General features: G+C 43.8%; 1 protein-coding gene across 2 annotated transcripts in view; it reads right to left on the bottom strand.

The window, feature by feature from the left end:
• Positions 1–26,134, bottom strand: part of ELAPOR2 (endosome-lysosome associated apoptosis and autophagy regulator family member 2) — a 112,917-nt gene that overhangs the window by 26,135 nt on the left and 60,648 nt on the right. For both annotated transcript variants that reach the window (XM_072858370.1, XM_072858379.1), the window contains exons 3-8: positions 11,073–11,268; positions 10,300–10,447; positions 7,375–7,461; positions 4,842–4,947; positions 4,038–4,190; positions 2,854–2,942 (exon numbers count right to left, since the gene is read on the bottom strand). In XM_072858370.1, the coding sequence (XP_072714471.1) occupies positions 2,854–2,942; positions 4,038–4,190; positions 4,842–4,947; positions 7,375–7,461; positions 10,300–10,447; positions 11,073–11,268 (779 nt within the window). The remainder of the gene's footprint in view (positions 1–2,853; positions 2,943–4,037; positions 4,191–4,841; positions 4,948–7,374; positions 7,462–10,299; positions 10,448–11,072; positions 11,269–26,134) is intronic.

The raw sequence follows: 26,134 nt of genomic DNA, 5'->3' as shown, positions 1-26,134 counted from the left end.
CAGTCCCTCCATATTACAGAAGGAGCAGTCTATGAACACTAACATGAGTCAGTCCAGTCATTGTATATTACCATATACAATGGTATCACCTCTCTGACATCACCTGTCTTTGATGAGACACAAGTTTTCTGACTTCAGGAAAAGGCTTAGGTGAGATGTATCACCCGTGGTGTTGGGTTTCAAATTTCATCTGTCTTTGGGTCTATCCCTGAAAGGGTTTAATATCTCAAGACAAAAATTAGTTGCGTTCCAGAGCTGAGAAACCCAACTGGCAAGACTTTAACCTGGACATAGCTCGTTCTCTATGTACTTCCACCCTTTGGTCCCAACAGTGCCATCAGGGATCCTTGAGGCCAGAGGCATGGGTACAGAGGTTGACAGGGGAGATTTCACCTTATGAATTTGGTTCAGGGCCCTGAGCACATGCCCCTGCCATCCTGGGCATTGATCTGCTTGCGCTCAAGGTTAGCCCTCTGATAACACAGAGCTGTTCAAGAAGTATTGACCAGCTTTGAACCTGTTTGAAAAAAAAGGTGGAAGAAGCTTCAGTGCAGGCTCAGGCCTCAGATCCTGGGAGCTGCAATTAAGCTGAGGCTCTCGCTCTTTGTCCCTGCCTGCGCTGTGTTGCAGCCATGCCTGTGTCCGGTCATGTACCCTGGTTGATCCACACCCTGACTGACCCATGGACTTGATGTCCCAGCTTGACATTGGTCCTGCCTCATCACTATGGACTTGTCTGGCAACCTCGGCTGAATTTGGTCACAGACGTTGGGTCTGCTTTGCTCGCTTTGCTCAGGTACTGTGGCACTACTGCTGTCAGAGTGGCATCTGTCTCTGCCACTGTCTCTGCTTGGCTCCTGGCTCCCTGTCCCTTATGGATCAGTCTGCCCTTGCTGCTCCTGAACACTTACAGGATTTTCTAGAGTATTGCTCCAGAAATGCTTCAGCAGCATCAGGGTGCACAGCATTTAAAATAAAAAGGATCAGGAGCTGGTAAAGTACCTGTGCAGTTGCCCAGAGCCCAGACACACTGTACACACTAAAGTAATCCTACTGCATCTGAGCAGAGAGAAAAGGGTCAGAGAGTGCCCACAACCATGCAGGTGAGGGTTTCTAAGACTAGGGTTGAAGCAATCAGCCTAGGGTTTTTAAAGCAGTAGACAGGTGGAAAATCAATAGGAGTCAAGTGCCTAAATCTCCTGAGGCCCTTCTACCCATGGAGTGGGGACAGCAGGAGGGAGACAACAATCTCATGTCCAGTGAAAAACCTGGCTGACTTTAGTAAGCCATGGATCAACAGGCCTTTAGGCTGGTGCTTTACAGCCACTGTTCACCTGAAGACGGGCTGCAGAGTCAGGCCCTCTCGTTGGACTGCATCACATGGAGAGATGGCTGGGGAGTATGGCGAACCTGGACCGACTTCCAGAGATGCAGAGCACTAAGTGGTGAAAGCAGTCCTGAAAACCCAGCCAGTGTCTTTGTGTCTATGTCACATGTTGTTGTTTCAACTGGAAGATGAAGGGTGTCTGCAGAAAGACCCACTTTGTATTCTGATCATGTCCATCAGTGAAGGCAAAGGCCATTGAGGAGGCAGGAAGAGGGTCAACAGCGGGAGCTTATTCAATGTCAGGGAGCCTTGAATTGCACAGAGCAGCGACAGGGTAATCTGCAGGAGGCTGCACTTAAAGCAGTACCTGAGGGTGTAGCAGTGAACACTGCTGCTAATTCCTCAAGTCATTACAGGAAGTTAACAGAGCAAGAATCAGTGAGTCAAGACCAGGTTGCAGAGCCTGCCAGCTATGGGGCTAAACTCACTGATGCTTCGTTATTAAAGCACACGAACTCTCAGATGCTTTTTGGAACTGGCTGACCAGGAGACTCCAAAATACTCTATCCTGCCAGCAAATATTAGGCCAGCAACCCACAGGTGCTATGGGTTTTGACTACTTGCCATCCCATCCGGATCTAAGAGAGATGGGAAAGGGAAGAAAAGAGACAAAACAGGCCTGACCACATGTCCACATCTCTGTGGGCTCCATATCCCAGTAAATAGGAGTTTCTTCTCCAAATCCCACCAAAATCCCCATGTGACTGCTGGGACAAAGGGCAGGAGAGCTCCAAAGCTAGGCTGCTCCACCAGCAGGTCCCTCTATGGGAGATCCAATGGATCTAAGATCTCTGGGTGAAACAATCTACTGAGAGTCCAGGTGTTCCGAGGCATCCCATGAGGCAAGCACATTATTGGCAGCTAAGCTCTGCTGCTGCACATGAATACTCCCAGGCTATGTATATACCATTATTTCAACAGATCATAGGCTCTTTGATGCTAAAACCAAGGGACATGATACACATCATACCTATGCAGCCAAATGCTTTTTCACCTGCAATAGGTATGGTCATGCTCCTGTACCCTGGTAGCACCTGAATCATGCCTGGGCATTGCTGGGACAGGGCAAGTTGCCACAAGCCAAAAGTATGCCAGGAAAGATTGCTAAGAACTAAACAATAGGGTTTATCATGAGAGAGTACTTCAGCCTGTGGTCCCACCCTGGTGTTTTATGAGCATGGAGATTGCACCAGTGACCCAGTCAGACTAATCACAAGTGCAAGGAGCTTAGCATTTCACGACAGATCCCTTAAGCAGACCCATGACAGGCAGATTCTTACAGATGGATAAATGCTGGACAGAAAGAAGCTAAAGGACAAGCCCAAAGCCTCAGAGAGAGTCAATGCTGGAAGCAAAATTGGGAAAGCAATTGGGAAAGAGATTCCTAGAAACCCTACCTTGTTTTCAAATCGAGAGATCACAGTAAGCTCAGTGAGCTTAAAAATAGGATCATGCCTTCTACTTACTTTTCCTTCCTTATCACATGGGGTATGGATCTGGAAAAAGTCTTTGTTTGTGCATGGAGGACGCTCTATACACGCACTGGATCCCTCATCTAAAAAGAAAGCGTGAGGAACAGGATGTTAAACTATCAAACGGTCCCTGGAAACAACTGCAATGAGCTTAAAATCTGAAGATTAAAGTGAGTCAGCAGAAAAATACAAAATGAGAATGAAAAATCAAACTCTTAATGGAGTCTACATGAACCTTCCCCTGAACTGAAGGGGGAGAACAGGGAAAATACCAGCTATGCTTGTACTGTCACACTGAAATTCATTGATACAGTATGACCAGGGAGTCACCCAAACCCTCACCCCACCCCTTCACCTTCAAGCAGTAATTTGTGTAGTTTGCCAAGCATGGAAGTATGTTCTCACTTGATAAGGAACAAAAACACTCTAACCCATTAGAAACTTCCTTACAACACTGGCCCAATTTTTTCTGTACACAGATATTCTTGCAAAATTCCCATTCCCATCATGAGCACAGGCACAGGTCCCCAGTCATTTGCCATAAACTGTGATAGCAGGTTCTATGGTCAGTAACTGATTCTTCAAAAACTTTCATATAAAACAACTACAAGGAAGAAGACTGAAGACATTTTGACCATGAAGAATGGATTTTGCCCATGTTATTTGATGATCACCTGCTAACCACAGCTGGGAATGCAAAGGACTTTGGGGACTAGGGTTTGCAACTGGAACACCACATCTTCCAACCATACAGGAGGCAGGGACGGGCCAGGAGAGGATTTGGGAAGGAGATTCCTTAGAAACATGACAAGTCTGAAGGCAGCGATGAAGCCAGTTCAGGTCATCGCCGACCGATAACACAAATTACCACGAGAGGGCACAGCACGACTGTTATTATCCTTCAGAACTGTTTCCTTAGAGGTCATAAAGATTCATAAAGATAACGATCCCTTCACGTTAGCATAGATGACCTTAGCCAAGATCGATTGTGGCCCATTATGTATATATGTGCCCTCTGCAGCTTTTGGGAAGGCCCATCTTATTTCCCCTTTGCATATCAACTGAAGACTAAACTTCATTGTTGGGTAAAACCATTCTCACATCTACACACAGAAACAGCTTAAGACCTTACATACTCACACTCTCCTGGTTTTGCTTAACCCATTTGACTTATGTACCTGCATAATACATTTCTTCTTTACACTTGGTGCACTCTTTAGCTCCTTTCTCAGAATAAGTATTTCTTGGACACACCTGGCACCCAGATGAACCTGGTTTGTCACTGAAGGTACCAGGCTTGCATGCGAAGCATTCAGACGTATATGCAACTCCTGTAAGGTAAATTACAGGTAAAGCACTGAAATACAGAAAGGTATGCTCTGTACCTACTGCCCACCTGCTTAGGGGGGACAGCAAGCTAGCTGGGTAACACAGCTTAAAAATCACAGACTTCCACCACTCACTTTAGACACTTTGGCTTTGCTGACTCTTGATTTAGGTCTTTAATCTTTGCTCCTCAATACAAGTATGGCCCATGTAAGAACCTTATATGACACTCCAAGTTTGATTACATTTAGAACAGGACCAAAAGAGCAATCCCAGATTTATTAAATTATTTAAATAGTAATTTAACTGTCATTCTTATGATATGTACATCCATTTATCACTGTTGAGAGGCTTACCAATAAGCATGGTCTTTCTATACTACATGAAAGACAACCTGTTTATTCCTTTTTCTCTCTCTTTATTTGCTAAGCCAGTCTTTTCCAGTAGACGGCATCATTTACCAGCTAAATTAATTTTTCAGCCTTTCCCTGACTGTGAAGTTTTTCTCTTCTGTTCCTGCACTTTAATAAAGGAGGAGACAGGGGACAAGGGGGCTAAAAAAGCCACTTCGGTACTGTAAGCACACCAGTAGAAATGGCACTTGGCAAGCACTGACAAAAGAGTGAGATAAGACCTAAAAGGCAAATATCACTTACCTTCAATTGTGATATTTTTCACCAGAACTGGTTTTACTACTTTGGATCCCATGAGAATCCCTGTTGTTCTCCAGTATAATATATTGCTACCTGATTTCAGAGTTACCTGCAACAATATTCATGACAGTTAGCAGGCATCCCCTCACCAAGAAATTGCTTTATTTCTTACTTCTGTTACTCAGATTTCTTGCATCCTAGCAGCAATCCTGGCTTTTTCTAAGCTGCTTAGTGAGTCAAGAAGTTATGGGGAGACAGCTATGGGCAGATGCTGTGGAGACATCTCTGAGGAGTGCCAAAGTGGGTTTAATAAAAAAGCTGCTCAACCCTCCAGTTTTATGGAAAAACACCAAGAGCTGCTCCTGACCTTGTTGTCAGCAGAACTGGGAAAAAGCTGTTTCTGCCTTTATCCAGCTACGCCAGCACTCAGGAGCTTTTATCTCTAGCTCTATGTTCAGATATAGTCAATCAGTTTGTTTTTAGAGCCTTGAGATACACATTTATAAAGAAACCCAACATGACCCAGAGTTCAAAAATCCAGGCTCACAAGTGAGTTTTGTTTACAGGCTTTAAAAATCAAGCTCTGCCTGCATCTAACACTATAGCATCATGATCAATAAGCCAGGCACAAACCCTGAATATCCCCAGCAGCAGTCCCATCCCTCCTGCTCATTTCTGACCCTGAACAGCTAGATGAGATGCAGAAAACAACCCAGTTTCCTACTTGCTTTGACCTACTTGCCTTCACGGCATGGTTCAGCATAACCCCTGTGCTGGCACAGGAAGGGTGGTGCGTTGGTGGCACCATGGCTGGGGTAAGGAGGAGGAGGAAGGCAGGACCACTTCTTTCAGCAGCAGTGTTGATGCCTGCTGCCTTCAACTCACCTGTGTAACTACAGTATCACTCCACTTACTAAAAGCAGCAGGTTTACCAAGACTCTCCCTGGCCAGCAAAGCTGTACCATTTCTACTAGCCCAGTACAAGATGCCTACTGCCAACACAGTGATCTGGCCTGAAGGTGCTATATTTTCACACAAGAAGAGGGATAAACTCTATCAGCATAAGGGTCCATGGTAAAGAGATTTACAGCAGTGCTGTGCAGGCCTGGATGGACCACAGGTTTTGTTCACCCAGGATAAAGAGTCCAAAAACTCAGCAAAGATACAACATATCTCATATATGGAGCATATATCATATATGGAGATACAGCATATTGTATCTCCCACTCCCCAAACACCTCCTATCCAGGGGGGCAGAGGAGAGCTGGGTTACTGCAGGTAACAGCAGAACTGGCACCATATTGAATTAAACATCACGTTGTGTGGTGTAGAGACACTCAGCATCAGCTCTGGTGCAGTAGGACTAGCATGCTGAAAGCAGAGGCTGCAGCAACTGGAAAACTGGGCTCAGAGAAGCTGCCATGACAGGATTTGCAATGCAGACAAAAGCCTCAAGGAGAGCCAGAACAGTCATCTCACCTAGCTGGCATGCCTCAGCCAAGCATCCAAGCAACCTTCATAGTCAGTGGAGACACTTGCACATCCTGGACAATGAGCTCAGATGCCACCATCTCCCATGCAGACACTGTCTACATCTCTCAGCTCACCCAAGACGATGCACTGGCCTTGGATCTACCTCTCAGCCCTTGCCACTCACCCCTCCTCACCCAGTTCTCCTGCCTCCAGATGTGACTCGCACAGGGCTTGCAACTGAGCTAACAGGCACTGCCAAACAGAGCTGGCTCGGGAATATGGTTTCTCCTACAGGAGGATAAGCAGAAAACAAAGACCAGACTGCTGGCTATGCCCATAAAAAGCCGCCTTCTTCTGGCATAATGTCACCTACGCTGGGCCTTTGCTGGTATGTCTCTGGGAATTAGGGTATGATGGTATAGTGGAAGCCAGGCATGACCCTCAGCTAATGAGTTGGTCTACACACAGTTTGTGCCCCGAGCAAACTCAGCCAGCTGGGTCACAGGCCAGCCAAAGGGCTGCTGCTCCCAACATGGACATGCTCGTATCAGCGCTGCAGGAGCCACCCTGGTGCTGCCAGCTTGCTTTTCAACCGGGTAAGTCACCATGGAGCACAAGCTGGGTGCAGTCCAGCTCTTCTGCACACACTTGAGAATAAAATGTCTGTCCTGCCTGCCTCCACATACACACACCGCTCCTGCCGCTCTGCTGAGCAACAGGGAATAATCTCCTGAGTGTTCTCATGAGCAAACAACTGTTGTAGAAGATTTCAATTACGATCATGCAGAGTGACTGTGGCGTGCGGATTTGCATAAATCTATTTAAACTCATAAAGCACTTGATTCAAAGCCCAGGGAAATCAATACAAAGTCTTGCATCTGTATCATTTGCTTTGGGATCAGCCCCTTAGAGATCTCAGTGGCTTTGCCCACAGTACTAGGAAAGCTGTGCTTCTTCAGATGCATTCATAGGATCTGGCCCTTATTTGCTCTCTGCTCAGAGGAAATCACTGAGATTTATAAATGGGAAAAAAGCTTCATGAAGGAATTTTTTGCACACTTACAGAATGAGAGCCCCATTCCCCGTTGTCTGTTAGCTTCACCCACTTGTCTGCCGTGGACTCCATCTCTTTGCACTGGTCATTTTGTATCTGTTAATTAAAAACACAAGATCAGTGACCATAATCAGATGCATCTCTCTGTCAGCATAATCACTGCTGGCAGGGAATGATAAGATTCAGCTTCGTTCCTGTTGTCTACATATTTAGGACAGCAGCTGCTTTATTTGTGGCAAAAAAACCCCAACTTTCAAAACCTGCTAGCAGTTTAACAATGCCTCCCATGACTACCTCTGACGCAGATGGAAAAAAAGAGCAGGAGGAGAAGATCTCAGCCTTGTCCTCTCACTATCTGGTCAGACTTGGATGCTGAGCATCTTGTCTTGGCTGCCTCCTCCTTCTCCTGAGCCCACCAAGACCCAATTGTCTAAATCCAGAGGCCATGGGCTTCTAAGTCAGAGAGGAGGTAGGAGTGGACAGGCCAAAGCTAGAAGACAATCTGCTTTCTCTGCAGCCAATATCTGTTATGTCTTTGGCTCCCTGCCACCTGACCTCACTAGGGATGAGAGTAACTTTATCAAGGGAGAGGCAACATGCCATGGAGAGTCTGCCCTGGAAGAGGTATGAGGTTGATTGTCCCTCGCCCAGGTCCAGTGCAGCTCAGCAGCCTTTCCTTGCAGCAGGGTTTGGTGCATCGCCTCACAGCAGTCCACTTCTTTCTTCTCATAACTGTCCTCTCTGAAGAAAAAGTATCAAGTTCCTTTGAGGCACGAGTTCAATTACTCAGCTTTCATTCCACCAGGGAGAAAGGCCAGTTCAACGCTTTCAGAAGACCTGGGGTCAAGCATCCTCCTCACAGCAAGACTGAAATAAGTCACATAACCTCACATCCTCCAAAGCATCTGTGCACTTAATTCCCATCTAGACCAACAGCACTGAGGTAAAGAGGTGAGAAGAACCATCTAAGTAGAAGGTAGATCCCTAATTATCTTGTGCAATCTGAGCTACAGCATCTTTGTGCCTCGGTTCCCATCTGCAAAAAGGAGATAAGAACATATAGTCTCTTCTCACAGGGTGTAAACGGCTTCAATATGTAAAAAGAGCCTGGGAAGGGCAGGCTGCAGAAGCACTGGGTATCTAACAAGAAGCATCCACACTTGCTTCCCACGTTTGAGGACATCTCCTCGCTTACCCTCAGACTGGCAGTGCAGAGAACCCTGCACCTGGAGAGCTCAAAAACTTCATAATTTCCCAGCAGCCTGCAAGCCACTGCCACTGAAATGCCACTGTCCAGAGCTAAAGTGTCATTGTTAAATATATTTAAGCACAAAGCCCTGCTGGAGAAAAAAAAAATGGACTTTTAGAGGAGTGTTAAATATGGTTTCCCTGAAATACTGAGGCTGACTGGGAATTATTTACATGGGCATTTCTATAAAAGACTGCACCACTCACTGCTTCTTGAACAGGGAATGATAAATTTAAGGAGGTGAATGAGTGGGATATGGATAAAAGTAATATTCAAAAAGCCATTTTCAAAGCCAGTGCTCAGAGAAACAATATATTTGCTCCATTGCAGGAGTAGATCAGTCAGTCAGTCAAGCAACTGGAGCTAGGATACATCATCCTGGTACATTCATCTGACAGCAGAAAGCTTATTTGCTGCTTTCTCCCCATGAAGAAGGCAAGATAGTCTAATATAAAAGTGAAATAGCTAAATAATATTGCCTGCACTGTCTGCTATCAAAGCGCAATAGATTGCACTGATGTAGCAGCAAGAGGGTGCCTCCAGCAGGTTATTTTTGTCTTCCTTTCCCATCTTTACTAAGGATAAGGATACTTTGCACTTTCTCCAAGCTTCAAGAAACATTAACCAACACCAGCTAAGGCTTCGCACTCCTGTGAGATACCATGAGCTGTGTTTTTCAGATGAAAACCAGAGCTCACCAGACAGGGAGAGAGGCAGTAACAGAGGAGATTGAAAAATTCCAGTCATCTCCTGCTCTGAGTTGCCCTCTCATTAAGTTCTTTTCTGACCCAAATGGCAGGTACAACATGCCAGGGAAAGCAACCTGTTGGTGAAACCTTCCAAAGCATCTCAGCGATGTGGAGCATCTGCACCGCACTGCGGAGCCTGGTGCTGGGAACAACCTGCTCCCTGGACCCCAACCAGTCCATCCACGTGGGCAGAGCAGGGCTGTCCTTCCCATTTGAGTCCCTGCTGATCAGATTGTTTTAGTAATTTGGGTACAGCATGGCGCAAGCCCAGCCAGGCTGCTCCCATTTCAGAGTTAATGACCCCCGGCCCCTCCATTTCACAGTGTGGACACGTCCTCAGAGCCTAATTCATCTTGAAAGTCATCTGAACTTTTACTCCTAAATCTCTCTGGAGAACTGTTGTTTCCAGCTTTTTCATATACTTTTTTTTTTTAAGGATCACCCTTTTGCCTCTTCTCCTGCTTTTCTTCTCATCTTAATTGCTATGACCCAAATTGACCTAAAACTAAAGCTAAGGTTTCCACATACAAATGCCTTGGAGCACCTCAGGTTCTGGCTGCCTACCTTTGAAGAAGTCTTTTTAAATGTCAAGTCCCTTCAAAGGCATCCCAAGTCAAACACCCCCAAACTGAAGCATCTACCACCAACAGTTGTCTCGTAAAAGGCTGCACTAACAGGGGGCAGTCATGACCCCTAATGAAAAAATCCCAGCGCATGATAGATAGGATCAGTTTAGCCTGAGTTTTGAACCTGAAATAAATGCCAAAAGGGCAGCATAAGTAACAGAAAGAGAAGGAGATTTTTTTATCTTCTTCAGCAATAACAAGCTGTGGACACGTGGGGAATGTAAAGGGAGGAAAAAGCTGTTTCTAATGGTCCTTATCTGGACTGAATTATTACAATATAAGGTTGGATCCACCATATAAAAGGCCTTACAAAAAATTCAAAGAAGATGTTGTTGTCAATATACTGGTATTCGAAGAAAACAGAACCGGATTTCTTCAGGTGCACAGCGTAGATGAGAGAAACTGTACAATCATCCCTGTTCGACTCTATGTAATTCCCTCGAGGCGTCCACGAAGAGCTGATGAACACAAACAAAACAAGCCTCAGCTGAGATCACAGACACTGAGGCGACTTTTCTTACACTATGATACAAAAACATGTTACTTAATAAAGAACCCAGAATCCCACAATAGCTAATTGCAGTGAATTTATAACTTTATTACTGGATTCCCATTTATTTTTCATGTAAATATAATACTTTTCACTAAAACCGTGCATGGGAAAAGATATGGTACTAGAAATTTAGGACCCAGCCTACATAGGAAAGGTTTATTATCCAAAGGTTCAACATACCTTCTATTATACTCAGAAACAGTCTTCTACAACCACCATGGGTCTCTAAATAGGCTGTGAAAGTACCTTTTAGCCACATTTACTATACCATGACCCTGGAGCTTTCCAACTACAAATAAGAGCAGCTCCAGGCTGGTCTTAGACTCACTAGCTGCTGATGAGCCCAAGGAGACTGTGATGACAGCAAAGAGGTGGCAAAACATTTCGCTTTCCAGCCACTCTTGTTTGCTGTTACTAGGGCTGGTTACCCTCTGGAGAGCTGAGATAAGTCATTAAGCTGGCTTTGTGCTGCTGAGCTGTCTCAGATTTACCCATGGCTGCGTAACCCAGGTGCAAACAGAACTTCTTACTTGTTGCAGCTGTCGGCTTTATTCTCAGCCGAGCCAACCGCCGTGTCCATGAAAGTCGCCACGTTGGAGAATCCTGCCGGCAGCTCATCCCACTCGTCAAACTTGATCCCACTGCCCAGCGAGTAGGTCCCTTCTGCACATTTGCTGCACACCTGGTTCTTCATCTCCAGGTACTCGCCAGAGGCACAGGAGAAAGCTGGGGAGACAATCATTTCCAACATATGAATGGAGAAATTAATCCCAATTAATTTCCTTTAATTTTTTTACATTTAATTAATTAAGAGTGAACTGTCACTAAGGGGAACCAAACAGGAATGCCCCAGCCCCAGGAACACAAGAGCTGAACTACCAACATTGGCCACAAAATTCAGATGTTCACCAGTGCCTGTTTTTTCACTGACGTGGCAGCACTGAAACCAAATCTCAGATGACAGCTCCTGATTTGGAGCTTGTCTCTGTGGGCAAAATGAGATTTTAGAAATGAAATGTCTACTCACAGACTGTGTCCAGAAGCAATTTGTGAAAATGAGGGCTTGTAATACCGTTCTCCTCACCCTTGCTCACCCACCTGTTACACCTTGAACTCAATTAAAATCACCAGCACCTGAGAGCCAGAGCAGACTCATCTCACCCACCTGTATTGTAGCTAAGAAGAGTGCACAGCAGCACGCTAACTGTAGTATAACACTACAAACCTCAGCTGAGAGTTGCAGACCTAATCCAAGGCTCTCTCCACATTTCTCCTCACATGGGCTGCCTACAAAGCCTTGAACATCTTGCCTGACAGACCAGGTGGTCTTAGAAAAGATCACCAGTGGGCCTGTGTCTTGAAAATGGGGATCTTTGACTGGGGTGATATTTGCATGCTGAGAAAATAAACACTGATTGCCAGCACAGCAAAGAGAGTACTCCGACATACGTAACTATGGGAAGTATAATTTAGAAGGAATGTTCCCAAAATGCTTTTTTTACTGATGTCTTTAAAATTACTTACTCCAAGTAACTATATATCCCTTGTTCCAGTCTGATCACATCTCTACCCGCTAAGGGAAGAATATTCCCCATTATACAGAGGAAACCTGAACAGCAGTTGAAGTCCTGTATGCCCACGGAGCCCCATGTCTCTGCCAGGAATCGTAACTCCTGCCTGGATGCTCATTTCAACGGCAGACCATCCCGCCTTCCCCCAGCCCCATGCTGCACCACGTCCTCTCTGAGCCTGAACATCCTGGATGGAAAACAAATGAGTGCTTTCTGCAGCCCATAATATTTCCTATGTCGCTTGCAGATTTTTAAATTTAACTGTGCCAGTTTAGCCAAAGCAGGATTCAGAGCAATGCACACAACTCGCATCCCAAGAAATGGTGGGAGTTTTTACTGTTTCACGCATGCCACATTGTGCAGTGACAGATATTTCATAAACTCACTTTAAGAGACAAAACCTCACAGTCTGAGAAACTGTAGGACGAGAACAGACTGCTAGCCAAAGTAGTGAAACTGGCCCAAAACAACTGACACCAGCTGAAGTCCCAGCATATGCAGTTTCATAGATGTGCTGATGTTTATCTAACTGCAGAAAAACTTGTTTGATTGTAAGTACTTTGATAAAGTCATGGCTGCGTAACACCAATTTCCATCTGAATCCAACTGCAGTTCAGGCTCCCATTTCTGTGCCGGCTCTCACAGCATTTTTTTGTGTAATTGCCCTTGACGGGCAGCACTGGAATGCAGATAAAAGGTCCATTTTGATGGAAAGATCTGCCAAAGGGTCATTTTTCCCTCTTGGTCATATCAGCATACTCTGAATTTGAACCAGCGGACTTCAAGCCAACAAATCTGTTTTTATAATCCCATTGCTCACTGGCGATGAACCAAGAAGGAAAGTGGGCAGAACCTCAGCAGGGACGGGTGCTGGGGTGGGTATATACAAGGAAATCCTGCCACAACAGATTTCTGTGAAAGACTGACAGACAGGCAAAAAATCCACCCTCAGTGGGGGCAAGTGGTTTTCTGTAGGCAGTGGCATGTGATAGAGTGGTACAGGTAATGTGCCATCTGGCTACCTCTGCGACCTCAGCTCAAGCCATAGGATGTACTTGCAGCTGGGGTCAGAAGCACAGCTTTTTTCAGAGACCCAGAGAAAAGTAGCAAGCACTTCCGTGTGTGTCTGAACTGAGACCACACATTGTACAGCTTTTCACCTTAAATGCATAAAGGTGTCCTGACACTGCTTTAGCACTATTAATTAATCCTGCTTTATCTTTTTTCTTTGAAGGGTGCAGAGAGAAGGCACCAGGAATGGAAGTAAAAAAGTGAGCTCTATCATGACATATTCAAATCCTTTAACAGTTTCCACTTTTTTTTTTTTTTTTAAGAAGGTTAAATAGCAAGAACTAGAGAGCACTGCTTAACCCATGTTCCAGATCTGTGAATTTCAAATAAGGAGTCAGTAACTGCAAGCGATTCGCTGCCATAATGAAGATGCAGAAGGTAGCAGAGCCTCCTCTTCCATTGCAGTGAGGTTGAGCAGAGATTACTGCTTTAACTAAACTAATATCTTTTAACTCCTTGCAACCTGATCATTTTAGAGAAAAAAAGGGTATAGAAGATCAGGCAGGCTGCCATGCAGGTCACTGCCATCCATCACTCACCTTACAGGAGAGAGATGAACCTTTTTCTTATTTAGGTGGGGAATTACCTTCTTTCCCTTTTCTAAGAATCGTATTTCAAAGGCAGCAGCATTTCCCATCAAAACACATACGTCTGCAAGCAAACTAGCTCTGAGCATGCCAGCTGCTTGCCAGGTTCAATTTGGGGCTGAATGTGGTTAATGGCAACACAAACCACTTTTGACATTGGAACAGATGCATCGTTTGGTCTCGTTCCAGGCAGTCGGGAGCAGCTGGAGGGGGATGGGGAGGAAACATGGCGTGTGATGAGCATGGAGATGGTCTCCTCTCCTAGTGTCGCACAACTTGCTCTTCCAGCATAGGGGGAGACCAAAAGCCAGGCCAAACCCTCTTTAACCTAAGCAGCATCAATTCAGGAGTCCGTCCCAGCTGGAGACAGGCAGGTTGTGGCCATGCCCAGAGGGACCCTGTAGAGCAGATGTTCCCCGTGATGGGCCAGGAGGCACTTGCCCAGGGTGGGGACAGGGCACAGACAGATGAGCCATCCCAGGGCACTGGCGCTTTGCCTTACTTGTGGCTGCTCCATCTCACTACGACGTAGCTGAGCGCAGATCCAGTGCTGACCAGCAACCACTTGTCCACAGAAACAGTTGACATTATCGCAGCACCGCTGTGTTTGTGAGGGGGACACACGCAAGATGCTGTCAACAGGAAGGACAGCATCACCACATAGGAGGTTAAAGTGTGATGTGAAGTTTCAGGAATCTAAATCATGTATTTTAGGTATGTGCTCTGATTTGTCCTCCACTAAACCCTCCCTCTTGCTTCAGACTCCAGAGGGAAAATTAGTCTCCTGGCTTAGAGGCACCCTTTGTGAACACTATCTGCCCCCGACCCCAGAGCCCATTTCTTTAAGCATTTGATACTCAATTTTCGGAGAAAACATCTCTATTGAATAATTGCTTACATGTCTACCCTGTTTCAGAAAACAGAACTAAGGCTGCTAAATCACGTAGGCAATTCTGAAAATCTTTTCCAGAATCGACACTATTGATCCTGTTTGGACATCACTCCCTCTTGACTGCAAACTTTCCTATTACTTTTCAAATATCAGTTTGGGAGCTACACACCAACTTACACAGAGCAACACACATTGTGAAGACTGAATTTGATCTTCTTTCTTTCTGTGAAAAAAGCTGTGAAATGCATTAAAAGGTTTCATTACTTGCTCCATCATGCGCATTTTTAAAACTGGGAGAACATTTTCAGAGGCAGTTAGGAACAGCATAACATACTGTGGTGCTGGATGCCTTCAGTAGCTCCAGTGAAGCTGATGCAATTATTGGTGATTTGCAGCTGTAGCTTTCTTAAAATAAATACAGAAGAAAAAAAAATGTTGTGGTTTGTACAGGTGACCAGTCTTGGTCACAAAAGATGCTATAAAGTACTGTTAGACACTGCCACAGGCAGCCACACACATTCATACGTGGATGCAATAAAGCTGACACCGGATTCACTTCATAAAAAATTAACAAGAGCTACAGTACTAATACCCACCGAAACCATTGTATAAGTCTTGTCAAACAGACCTCATTTCATTCTTTAAAAGAATTACAAGTCGCTTGATAAAGGTGACTGAGTGGATGTAATAGACTTAGGGTTTCTAATACAGTTAACTTAGTTTTGCATGTCATTCTGATGAAGAAGGTAGTGTCACATAATACCAGTAAGGCACATCTTAAATGGATTAAGAACTGCCTGAGTAACAAATCTCAGACAGAGCTGTCAGTGGGAAACCATCACTGAGCAGGAAGGAAGGGAGCAGTTCTGCCTGCCCCAGGACCGAATCTGATGGCTGTCCACATTTTTATCAACGATCTGCAGGCAAATAAAAAAGGAAAGGTATTAACATTGGCATGTGAGAGACCGACAGAGTGATAAATCCTGAAGTAACACAAGCAACTCAGATCTGTTAGCAAGCCTGAGCCCACTCAAAGTCTGCAGAAGGCAGAAACATATCCCGGAGAGCAGCAAGCCTGAGGGGTCAGAGTGGACCCACCATTCATCAAGAGCTTCCACTGTCAAGACGTGCAAAAAGGCGCTAATGAGATCTGTGGATATATTTAGAAGTGGAGGTAGAGATGTGTAGGATGAAACCTGTGTATTACAGGCAAGAGGATCGTTCTAATACTGAATATAGTTGTGATTCGGCATTTTTAAGAGGTAAATGCAAAACAAAAGGACTTTAAATGCTTTTAAAATTAAGGAGAACATCTTGCAGTGAGAGATCTGAAGTGCTATTTAGTTTAACAAAAGAAGATCGAGAGTCAACTTGATTAATATATAAGCATCTCCAGGGGGAGAAAACACAGGATCCTGCTGCACTCTTTAATCAAGCAGAAAACTGCATAAGGAGAACTGCCTTGTGGAAGCTGAACCCAGACAAATCCAAATTGGAAATAACACACACATTTTTAATAGGGAGAATGACTGATCGCTGGAACAATCTGTCATGGCATGTGATGGACCTTCTGTCTCTCAAGTGCTTCATACCATAACTGGACACCATATGGAAGAAAAGCTCACGCCAAATACAAATTATCAGCCTCAACATCAGCCTAACTTGATGCATTTTAATGGCCTGCAAGGTCAAACTAGCAAATCTAATTAATCCCCCTCCTCATAAACTCTGTGAGTCAAGAGTGATGGTATCTTCCCTCCCTCCTGGGACACACTGTGGACATGAGGCATCCTGAAGCAGGAGCCCTGCCCACTGTGTAACCACTTCCAAGGAGTGCTTGCAATACATTACTTTGCAGATCTGATAGCACTTTACAATCAGTTTGCAGACATGGAAACGGCTCCCCAGAGGGCAAAACAGGCCATAAACAGGCTTGCCTCCTTTGCCCTTTGACTGCAAGGCTCCAGGGTCATGTTCTGCCTTTTAGTACAGCTGTGGCCCTCCCAGTGATTTTGGTGGACTAGGATCAATGTCAGTTGGCACATTTCTCTTCTAGTAACTGACACTAACAATCTCACGTTGCTTAACTTTCTGATGCTGGGGGTCAGAACAGGCTTATCAGGAACACAACTGGACTAACAGAGTAGAACCTCACATGTATATTACTACTCAACTTCTTCTGAGGTCTGAAACCTTCCTCTGGAGTGTTTTCTCATGTCAAATATCTCCCAGATATTGCCACCCTGTGAGAGGGATCAGAATATTTGTGATTTCAGCAGAAGATTAATCAAAACTGCCTCAATGCCCTGCATCCTCCAACATCAAACCTATAATATATTCAATTGCTTTCCTCCTTTACGCAGCCCTGGCCACTCAGTCTTACACCTTCCCTCAGCCATTTTCACATCCCACATCATTTGGACCCACTACCTCTATCGTCTTCTCAGCAGATATTTTTCTCCAGACATTTCTCAGTCATTATACCTAAAATTACTTCAGCTCTTGTGTTTATTCTGTTGCCACTGAGCATCTGCACATTCATGTGTTTCCTTCTGTGTCCCCCAGGCTCTCAATAAATTACAATTTTTAAAAAGGCACATGACTGGATTTTGTCAGATTATAACAATATCAGAAGGGGTAGCAATGGAGCAATTCTATCCAAACAACTGAAAATACACAGGAAAGATAATCTCAAACATTGGCTTTCTGACTCTCTCCCTCCATTCCTACGTTGTTCATCCAGAGCCCCACTGCCTGGGCTTCAGGTGAGACATTGCCATCTCCTCCAGGCAGAGTCTGGGCTGAATTATCTCAGCCTCCCATGGGCAGACGCGAAAACTGTAGCCCAGAAAGGAAATATGAGGTTGGCAGCATCACGCAGTTGTCCCTCTGAACAGCTGCTGGGTTCAGCAGACACATGCCACAAACCTGGAGGGGAAGATGTGGCCAAGGACAAGTACATAGAGGCATCTGTTCAGTGATACTCTGGGACATTGGGGTCCACACAACATGGCACGAAGGACCGACCAAAATATGGGATGAGGAGAAAAAAACAAAGCCAAAAGAAGAGAGGAACTCATTGCTTCATTAGTACTGTTTCCTATAATCTCAGTCAGTTTCAGAATGTCTTCCATGAATGATTTGTACAAGGCTTCTCCAATAGACGGTGAATAATTGATGTTCGTTTTCTTCAGTCGTTATATCCCAATGCGTTACCAGGAACCAGACTGAATCTTAATTTAAGAAAAAAGGTCTGTCAAGGCTGTTTAGGCTTGAAATGTGATTACACTGAAAACCGATGTAACTTGGGAAAGAGTACCTTCCTTTTCTTAAGAGTAAATATTTTTTTATTTTATCCAAGAAATTACAAAATAGAGCAATGTTTTTTCCAGTTCACCTCTTTGACAGGAACAGTACCATTTTCCCCAGCTGGCCTGGCACATAGGACAGTTTTATTATCACTTTTATTTCATCATTTGGACACTGAAAGGTGTGGGTTTGGAAAGGGAATACTCAATACGTTCATGAAATTGTGGCGTAGAGTGGAGGAAGGCAGTCATCACTAAGAGGTTAGCAAGCACGTTTGCTGCCAGGGTTACAGCAACCATCCTAATGGCTCAGCACTGGAGATGGCAGGAAACATACCTCGAGGTGAGTGAGTAGTTCTCCAGGCCTCATCAGGCTTATTTTGATTGCTTACCAACCAAAGTGGCTGGTGCAAATGGCTTCTAGTGCCATTTGAGATGTCCTCTGCACACACACACATAGTGCTTGCCTCTCAACCCTCTACCAAGCCATAGCAAATCTCAAGGTATTGCCAGCTGCTTTCCTGTTGAAAGAGAAATCAGTGACTCAGCAGAAGTTGTGTTTAACTTATTTAATTACATCGTATACACAAACAGGGTGAAGAAATCCTCAAAAGACACTAAGGCCAGCCTTTCTCTTGGAAGCCTCAATACACACATCAACATGCGGTTCCCAGTAACTCTTCTCCAGGAATTAAACTCTGTGGGTTCAGTGCAAACTCTTCTGCTTTTTCAACTATTTACCTAAAAGAATCTGTGCTTCAAAAAGCCAACAATGGGACTTTTTCTGCAAAGACAGTGTATTGCTCATGCATAGAGGAAAAAGTCTGGAAAAATTACTTGTTAAACTGGAGTATCTCTCAGGATAACAATACACATTAGGAAAACATCCAGATGGAAATGCCATGGCAAAATGTATCCTCGAGCCTCAGTCCAGGTGAGAAACCTAATGCCACCAATAGAACTCACCTACCTGACTCAAGTTAGGAACATGCATTAGCAGGGATGCTCTAAGAGGAATAGTAATAAATATCTGCTTGAGTGCTTTGCTAAATCACAGCCTTTTAGTAGTGGATCTCAAACTATGCCATGCACACCACTGCTGGCTAAACATCTTTGCTACATGACAGCCTTGCATTAATCCCTCAGCTTCATAGTGTTCCTCAGAGCAGCCTCCGCTGCTGTGTGCTAGTCCCCTCCCCAATGTGCTCTAGTGGGAAAGCCTTTCCTTTTCCTTCCAGAAACAACATAAAAACTTTCCTAGGGATACAAAAGAGACTCAGATAAAATTGAGTTGCCCAGTCCTGCAGGTCATACAAACAAAAGTGCCCCTATAAAGATCATGACTTTGAAATCTACTTCTTGCATACCTTGCCATTCACGTCAGGGGTGGATCCAGAGCCAGAGTTATATTATATTTTTCTCTGTCATACATCCTTAATTGCTAGGTAATACATGACAGGCCAAGGGCCAAATCTATAGCATATCAAGAAATTCTCAGACTCCCTGGATTTCATGCCCACTAAGAATCCACTTTTTTGGTACTCAGGTTTGAGAGAGCAACCTTCCATATGTGATTCTCATATGTTGACAGTCAGCTTCATGGGAGCCATATGACTATTCAACAGGGAGGGGAGAAGGGAAGATGTTAGTCAAAATGAGGGAGGAGATCAGCATATACCATTCGAGTGAGCAATCTCAAGGATGGAGGACTGAAAGGGGAGATCTTCTGAACACATTTTTTGAACACTGTCTCAAAATAGTACTTTCCTACAGCTCAGGATACCCAACAGCATCTGTCACCTTATGTAAGTCTATCTATGTGCATATGTCAGATCTAAATGACATGGTTAAACACCAGCAGCCATTAATAGCTTGACCTCACTGTTTCTTCCAAGATTAATACCCAAAGAAGCAATGTCTTAATGACATAAAAAATGAAAAAAATACTAGTACGTCAAGGTCAATGAAGACAAGATCTAGTGTTTTCAAGCCACGAGAAAAAATGAGGATGGATACATGCCTCGTCCTCAGGGCTACGTTGATGTCACCATATTTCCTCCCTTCAGTTGAAACAAAGAAATCCCAATCATTTCAAAGCCCATTAATGAGACCAGAAAATAATCCTCAGTGAATGTCAAATAAAAAAGGCAAAAAAAACTTCTGATGATTTGTTAGGATTCACATGTTTGCTTCAAGAGGCCATAACTCTGGATTTAATTAAGCCTTATGAAAAGTAGTTCTTACATGCAGTCATATATGAAGACAATGACACTGTGGTGATAATATAATTTTTTGATTACATAACAAACTATTTTGAGATAACATAAATAAATGTGACTTTAATAAACAGCACCATTCTCATGGGAGTATTTGTACATTCACATCCACATGTGCAATAATGTTAACATTAAAGAAACTACTAAAACTTATCATTGCTATTGTCAAGTCTTCACCAGCCAAATTTCAAAATTCTAAACAAAACTGCAGAAGAACCAATTCTTTAGCGCAAAGACTACACAGAATTTGCCTGAATACAAACCTAGTTGACAATGAACAGATGCAAACTTTATGTCAGAAGGCAGTAACATAAGCACACAGGTTTTGCCAGATGTATAACATTCATTTTATACTATCCATCTACACAGATATGTATGTGCATACACCATATGTCATAAAATTTGTACATGCCCCCTGACTTCAAGGGAATTAGGAGCAGACCCACTTCTTACCTGCTTGGGATACCCAATCTTACCAGAGATTGAGAGAACATCAAACTCAAAACCTTCTATTTAAGTTTTTGGTTACGAAAGTAGAATATTAGAACTCCTGCAGATCACTTAAATTGCCTTAAAGTGTTATAAAACCTACCAGCCTTAAAAAGGTCATTTGCCCTAATTGTGTCTGAAGTGCACTGCAATTAGCAGGAAGATCCATATCTCCTCCTGTGGTATCCTAGGAGCAGATTACACAAGTTAGAATAAACTCCACAAACACAGCTCAGTAGAAATAAATCAGGACAAATTTTGGTTTCAGGTCCCAGAAAATTCCATTGTAATTAAGGACAGTCTATTTTCTGAAGGCAGTGGAGCTTTTCACATGCTTACCTTTTGGCACACAGTCACACGCCTCGCCTCAAAACTGAAGCACATTTCTGATTTCAAACAAGTTGCTCCCGCCTTAGTGGCACCAGGTAAAGGTGGATTTTGCTAAGCAGAGCCATTAATAACTCCACAGCACTGTACTTGGTCAAGTTCTTCCATATAATCAATATTTTTTGTGACTCCTTTCTTAAGAAATCTTGCAGATTATAATTATAACTGGCATTTGGATGGTGACTATAACAATGACCCTGCCAGCACTTTTTCCCCTTGAACATGGCAAATTCAACTCCTTTTGAAGTTGCCCTATTGTAACCAGATGTAACCAAAATGATTAGTTTGTTCTTTTGTAACTAAGCAACATAGAGATAGGAGCAGGTTAGACAATGCTTTAATATTGTGTTTGTACACCTATGGCTATGGATATGCTACTATGCCCAAAGACAATTGGACAAGCAGTAGTACAGACATGCTGCTATGTTCCCAGCACAGCCCCAGCCCATCTTGACAAAGAGTCGAGGGTGGTTAGAATAATTGGTTTGTGTTAAGGGTGCCAAATCATTGTTAGGGACCATGCACCATGAAGAAGGGGAGCAAGTTACATAAGCAAGGTGGGATTGCACATGTCCAGAAGAAGGGGTCAACTAAAGGACACACCTGTACGACCACCAAGGACCACCAGAGACCCCCACGGAAGCCCCTCGGAGCTCAAGGACGCATGTGTAATGACCACGCAAATATGATCATTAGTTCCAGAAAATAGAATGAATATGCATGATCATTCTGGGAAATTTGATGCATATGTATGTAACTGGACAATATAAGTTTCGGCTGATGTAACCTGCGGTATGCACGCTAGGTGGAACGATCCCCCGTGCATCCGGCACCTTAATAAAGAATGCCTGCTTCTTAATACTACATTGGTGTTAAGGAGTTTGATTCCCAATTTCAGTGACAGTTTTGGCGACCCAGGTGGGACCCTGCTTCTGAATTTCGACGGATCCGAGGGATCACAGGACCTCCAGCTGGCACCAAGGGATTCTCGGGGAGAACCTCTGATCCCCAGACCGAAGAATTCTGAGCAAGATCCCCTGGAACAAGGTAGTAAGGCATTCTTTTAACGGGTAACAGAACTTTAGGTAGGACGTGGGTTACAGTCCCACTCTGGGCAGTACGTGGGGTTAGAGTCCTACTTTAGGTAGGACATGGGTTAGAGTCCCACCAAAGGTAGGACATGGGTTAGAGTCCCACCAAGCCTGCTCGTAAGGCGCGGCGAAAGCTACGCAGGGTTGGGCTAAGAGGTACCTCGGTTGGTAAGTCTCTGCTAGGTGAAAGCCTGTGGAGCGGGGCCCAAGGGGGAGTCTTCGACGGGGGGTTGAAGTCTCCAAGGTTGGTATTTCTGGCAGGGGGCTGGAATCCCAGAGGGAGCTCCAACAAGGGTTGGGGTCCCTCTGACTAGTGCTTGTGATAGTGCACAATCACAACCACTAGTCGTTTGGGAGATGGGTACATTTCCGAGTAAGAAACCCATCCCACAAAGAACACCTTTGGGATATATTTTAAAACACTGGAAAGATCTGTGGGGTGATCCTTTGACTTGGAAACAATTAATTGAACATTGCAATCATTGGTGGCCAATGTATACTTTGGAAGGTGGGGAGAAATGGCCAAAGAATAGTCCATCGCAATATAATACCATCTTGCAATTAATGTTATTTTGCAAAAGGGAAGGTAAATGAGATGAAATAGCTTATGAGGTATTTATTTTTGCTTTGATAAATCATCTGGAGTGGCAAAAACAGTGTGGGATTATCCAGTAAAATTTTATGGTATTGACTTTGGAAAAAACAGGGAAGGAATAAGAGTTTAAGATTATGTTGCTCTGCCTGTAACATTGGAAAAGAGAATGGCCCAAAGTGAGAGAATTGGATCTTTCGCTACAGGCAATTAAGTTGATGACTTTGAATGATGAGGTCTGAAGGAGACCAGGGGAGTCAACCCCAGCTGAACACCTGGTTACATTAAAGCTGAGGAATGATGAAGTAGAATTTTTAGTTGATACAGGGGTAACATATTTGGTATTAAATATATGCAAAGGGGGGTTTAGTCATAAAACTATAAGTGTTGTTAGGGGAGCAGGGTGGAAGAAAATCGGCCGTTTTTACAACCTTTGAAATTCAAATTGGGAAAGCAATGGGCAACTCATCAATTTTTGTATATGCCAGAATGTCCATCATCTTTGTTAGGAAGAGATATATTGAGTAAATTGAATGCACAAAATAATTTTTAAAAATGGGGAGACTCACCTGTTAATACCTGAATCAAAAGCTGTGGAAGCGAGAATTTTTATGTTACAGAACACACCAAGACCGAAGGAAGAAATTCCTGCAGAAGTAGAGGATGCAGTAACACCCTTGGTATGGGCTAGTGGAATTCCAGGTCGGTCTAAATTGGCGGAACCAGTAAAGGTTGTTCTAAAATCTGGAACTAAACCGGTAAGACAAAACAGTATCCTATCAAGTGGGAAGCTAGAAAGGAGTTGGAAGAATTAATAACAAAATTTTTGAATTATGCATTATTGGTAGAATGTGAATCAGAATATAATACCCTGATATTGCTAGTGAAAAAGCAGAATGGCAAGGAATATGGGTTAGCTCAAGATTTAAGAGCCATGAATCACATTAAGACATTCACCCAGTAGTAGCTAACCCATATACCTTGCCGACATCCTTAAAAGAAAAACATAAGTGGTTTACTGTACTTGATCTCAAGGATGCTTTCTTCTGCATACCTCTAGACAAAGATATCCAGGCATATTTGCCTTTGAATGGAAAGCCCCACCACTGGATGCAAGACACAACTCACCTGGACAGTGCTACCTCAAGGGTTCAAAAATAGTCCTACAATATTTGGTAATCAGTTGGCAAAGGAATTGGAAGTGTGGAAAAAATAATAATATTGCAGTATGTAGATGACATTTTGATAGCAGCAGAGACTCGAGAGGACTGTTTACAAGTGACCATCAGCTTGTTGAATTTTTGGGACAAGCAGGATACCGAGTATCAAAAAGCAAGGCCCAGATTGGGAAAGAGACTGTGATATATTTAGGCTTTGAAATTTTGCAAGGACAAAGAAGATTGGGAGCGGGCAGAAAGGAAGCAATTTGTCAAGTTCCAGAACCCAGAACGATATGGGAATTGCGGACATTTTTGAGTATGGTCAGGTGGTGTCGATTGTGGATCCTCAATTATGCAGCTTTGAAAGGATCCCAGGAGAATTACCTGTTGTGGACACCTGAGTGTTGGACAGCTTTTAAAAATCTGAAGGCTTTGATGTCTGCACCTGTGTTAGGACTCTCAGATTTAGCAAAGCCTTTTGAATTGTTTGTACATGAGCGATAACATCTTGCTTGGGGTGTGTTGACTCAAAAATTAGGAACTTGGAAACGGGCCATTGGATATTTTTCTAAGCAATTGGATAATGTCAGCAAGGGATGGCCTGGATGTTTGCGAGCTGTGGCAGCAACTGTACTCTTAATCCAAGAAGCAAGGTAATTAACCGTGGGGCAAAAAATTATGGTTTATGTCCCACATATGGTAATTTCTGTCTTGGAGCAAAAAGGGGGGCAATGGCAGTCCCCAAGCCGCATGCTTAAATACCAGGTCACTCTCTTGGAACAGGATGATGTGGAACTTAAAACTACAACAGCAGCAAACCCAGCAATGTTTTTGAGCTCAGAAATGGGTGAGTCTTTACACCATGATTGTTTGCAAACTACTGAACAGGTATATTCTAGCAGACAGGACGTGAAGGACGAACCGTTGCCTAATCCTGATTTGGAGCTGTTTACGGATGGAAGCAGCTTTGTCCGAGATGGAAAATGAATGGCGGGCTATGCAGTGGTTACCACCACCCAAGTGATGAAAGCTGAAGCTCTCCCTGTGAATACATCAGCACAGAAAGCAGATTCACACACATGGAGCTATCTGGAAGGAAAGAGGACTGTTGTCAGCTCAGGAAGAAATTCTTCAACTCCTCCAGGACATCCAGCAGCCCAAGGAAGTAGTGGTAATGCATTGTACAGCACATCAATTTGGACATCAAACCGTGGTAAATGTGGGCAACCGACTGGCTGATAAAACTGCTAGAGAGGCAGGGGAGCAAAGCATCCTTGACCTGGTACCAGTAAAACAGATAAAACTTCCAACCCCGAAACCAAATTATGGTAAATTGGATAGATTATTGGCAGAACAGTTCAGAGTAGTAGAAAATGAGGTGGGTAACATCCACCAGACAAGTCATAGTTACCCCACAAATAATGATAAAATAGTAGAGGAAAAACAGAGAGAAACACATGGGGGAATTGAAGTGATGATTGTGGATTTACAGAAATCAAGATTGCTGTGTGCACATCCCAAATGTTACAGCTGCTTTGAATGAACAAATAGATGATATGAAGAGGGTGGCACAGCAGACTCAAGGTTTAAGGAGTGAAATGCAAACAAATCGGTTAGGCCAAATTTTGGGACATTTTGGATTTCCTCTTAAAAGATGGATAACTGAGTTGTTACAGACACTAATCATTTTGATTGCAGTTGTTTTGGTGATTTGTTTGGTTTATCAATGTTTAAAGAAAATGTTGACACAGAAATCAGCGATGAAGCATCGTACACCAATGCCGGGAGAGAAGCCACCTGCTTATGTTGAGTTATGAAAGATTAAGAGTGGAAGTATTGAAAAGATTATTATTTCAAAACTTCCAAAGGGGGGAAATGTAACCAGATGTAACCAAAATGATTAGTTTGTTCTTTTGTAACTAAGCAACATAGAGATAGGAGCAGGTTAGACAATGCTTTAATATTGTGTTTGTACACCTATGGCTATGGATATGCTACTATGCCCAAAGACAATTGGACAAGCAGTAGTACAGACATGCTGCTATGTTCCCAGCACAGCCCCAGCCCATCTTGACAAAGAGTCGAGGGTGGTTAGAATAATTGGTTTGTGTTAAGGGTGCCAAATCATTGTTAGGGACCATGCACCATGAAGAAGGGGAGCAAGTTAC

Source organism: Ciconia boyciana, chromosome 1 (genome assembly GCF_034638445.1).
Source record: "Ciconia boyciana chromosome 1, ASM3463844v1, whole genome shotgun sequence".
NCBI classification, from domain to species: Eukaryota; Metazoa; Chordata; class Aves; order Ciconiiformes; family Ciconiidae; genus Ciconia; species Ciconia boyciana.
Note: the sequence above shows the minus strand (reverse complement) of the source record. Positions and strands in the feature narration are given on the sequence as shown.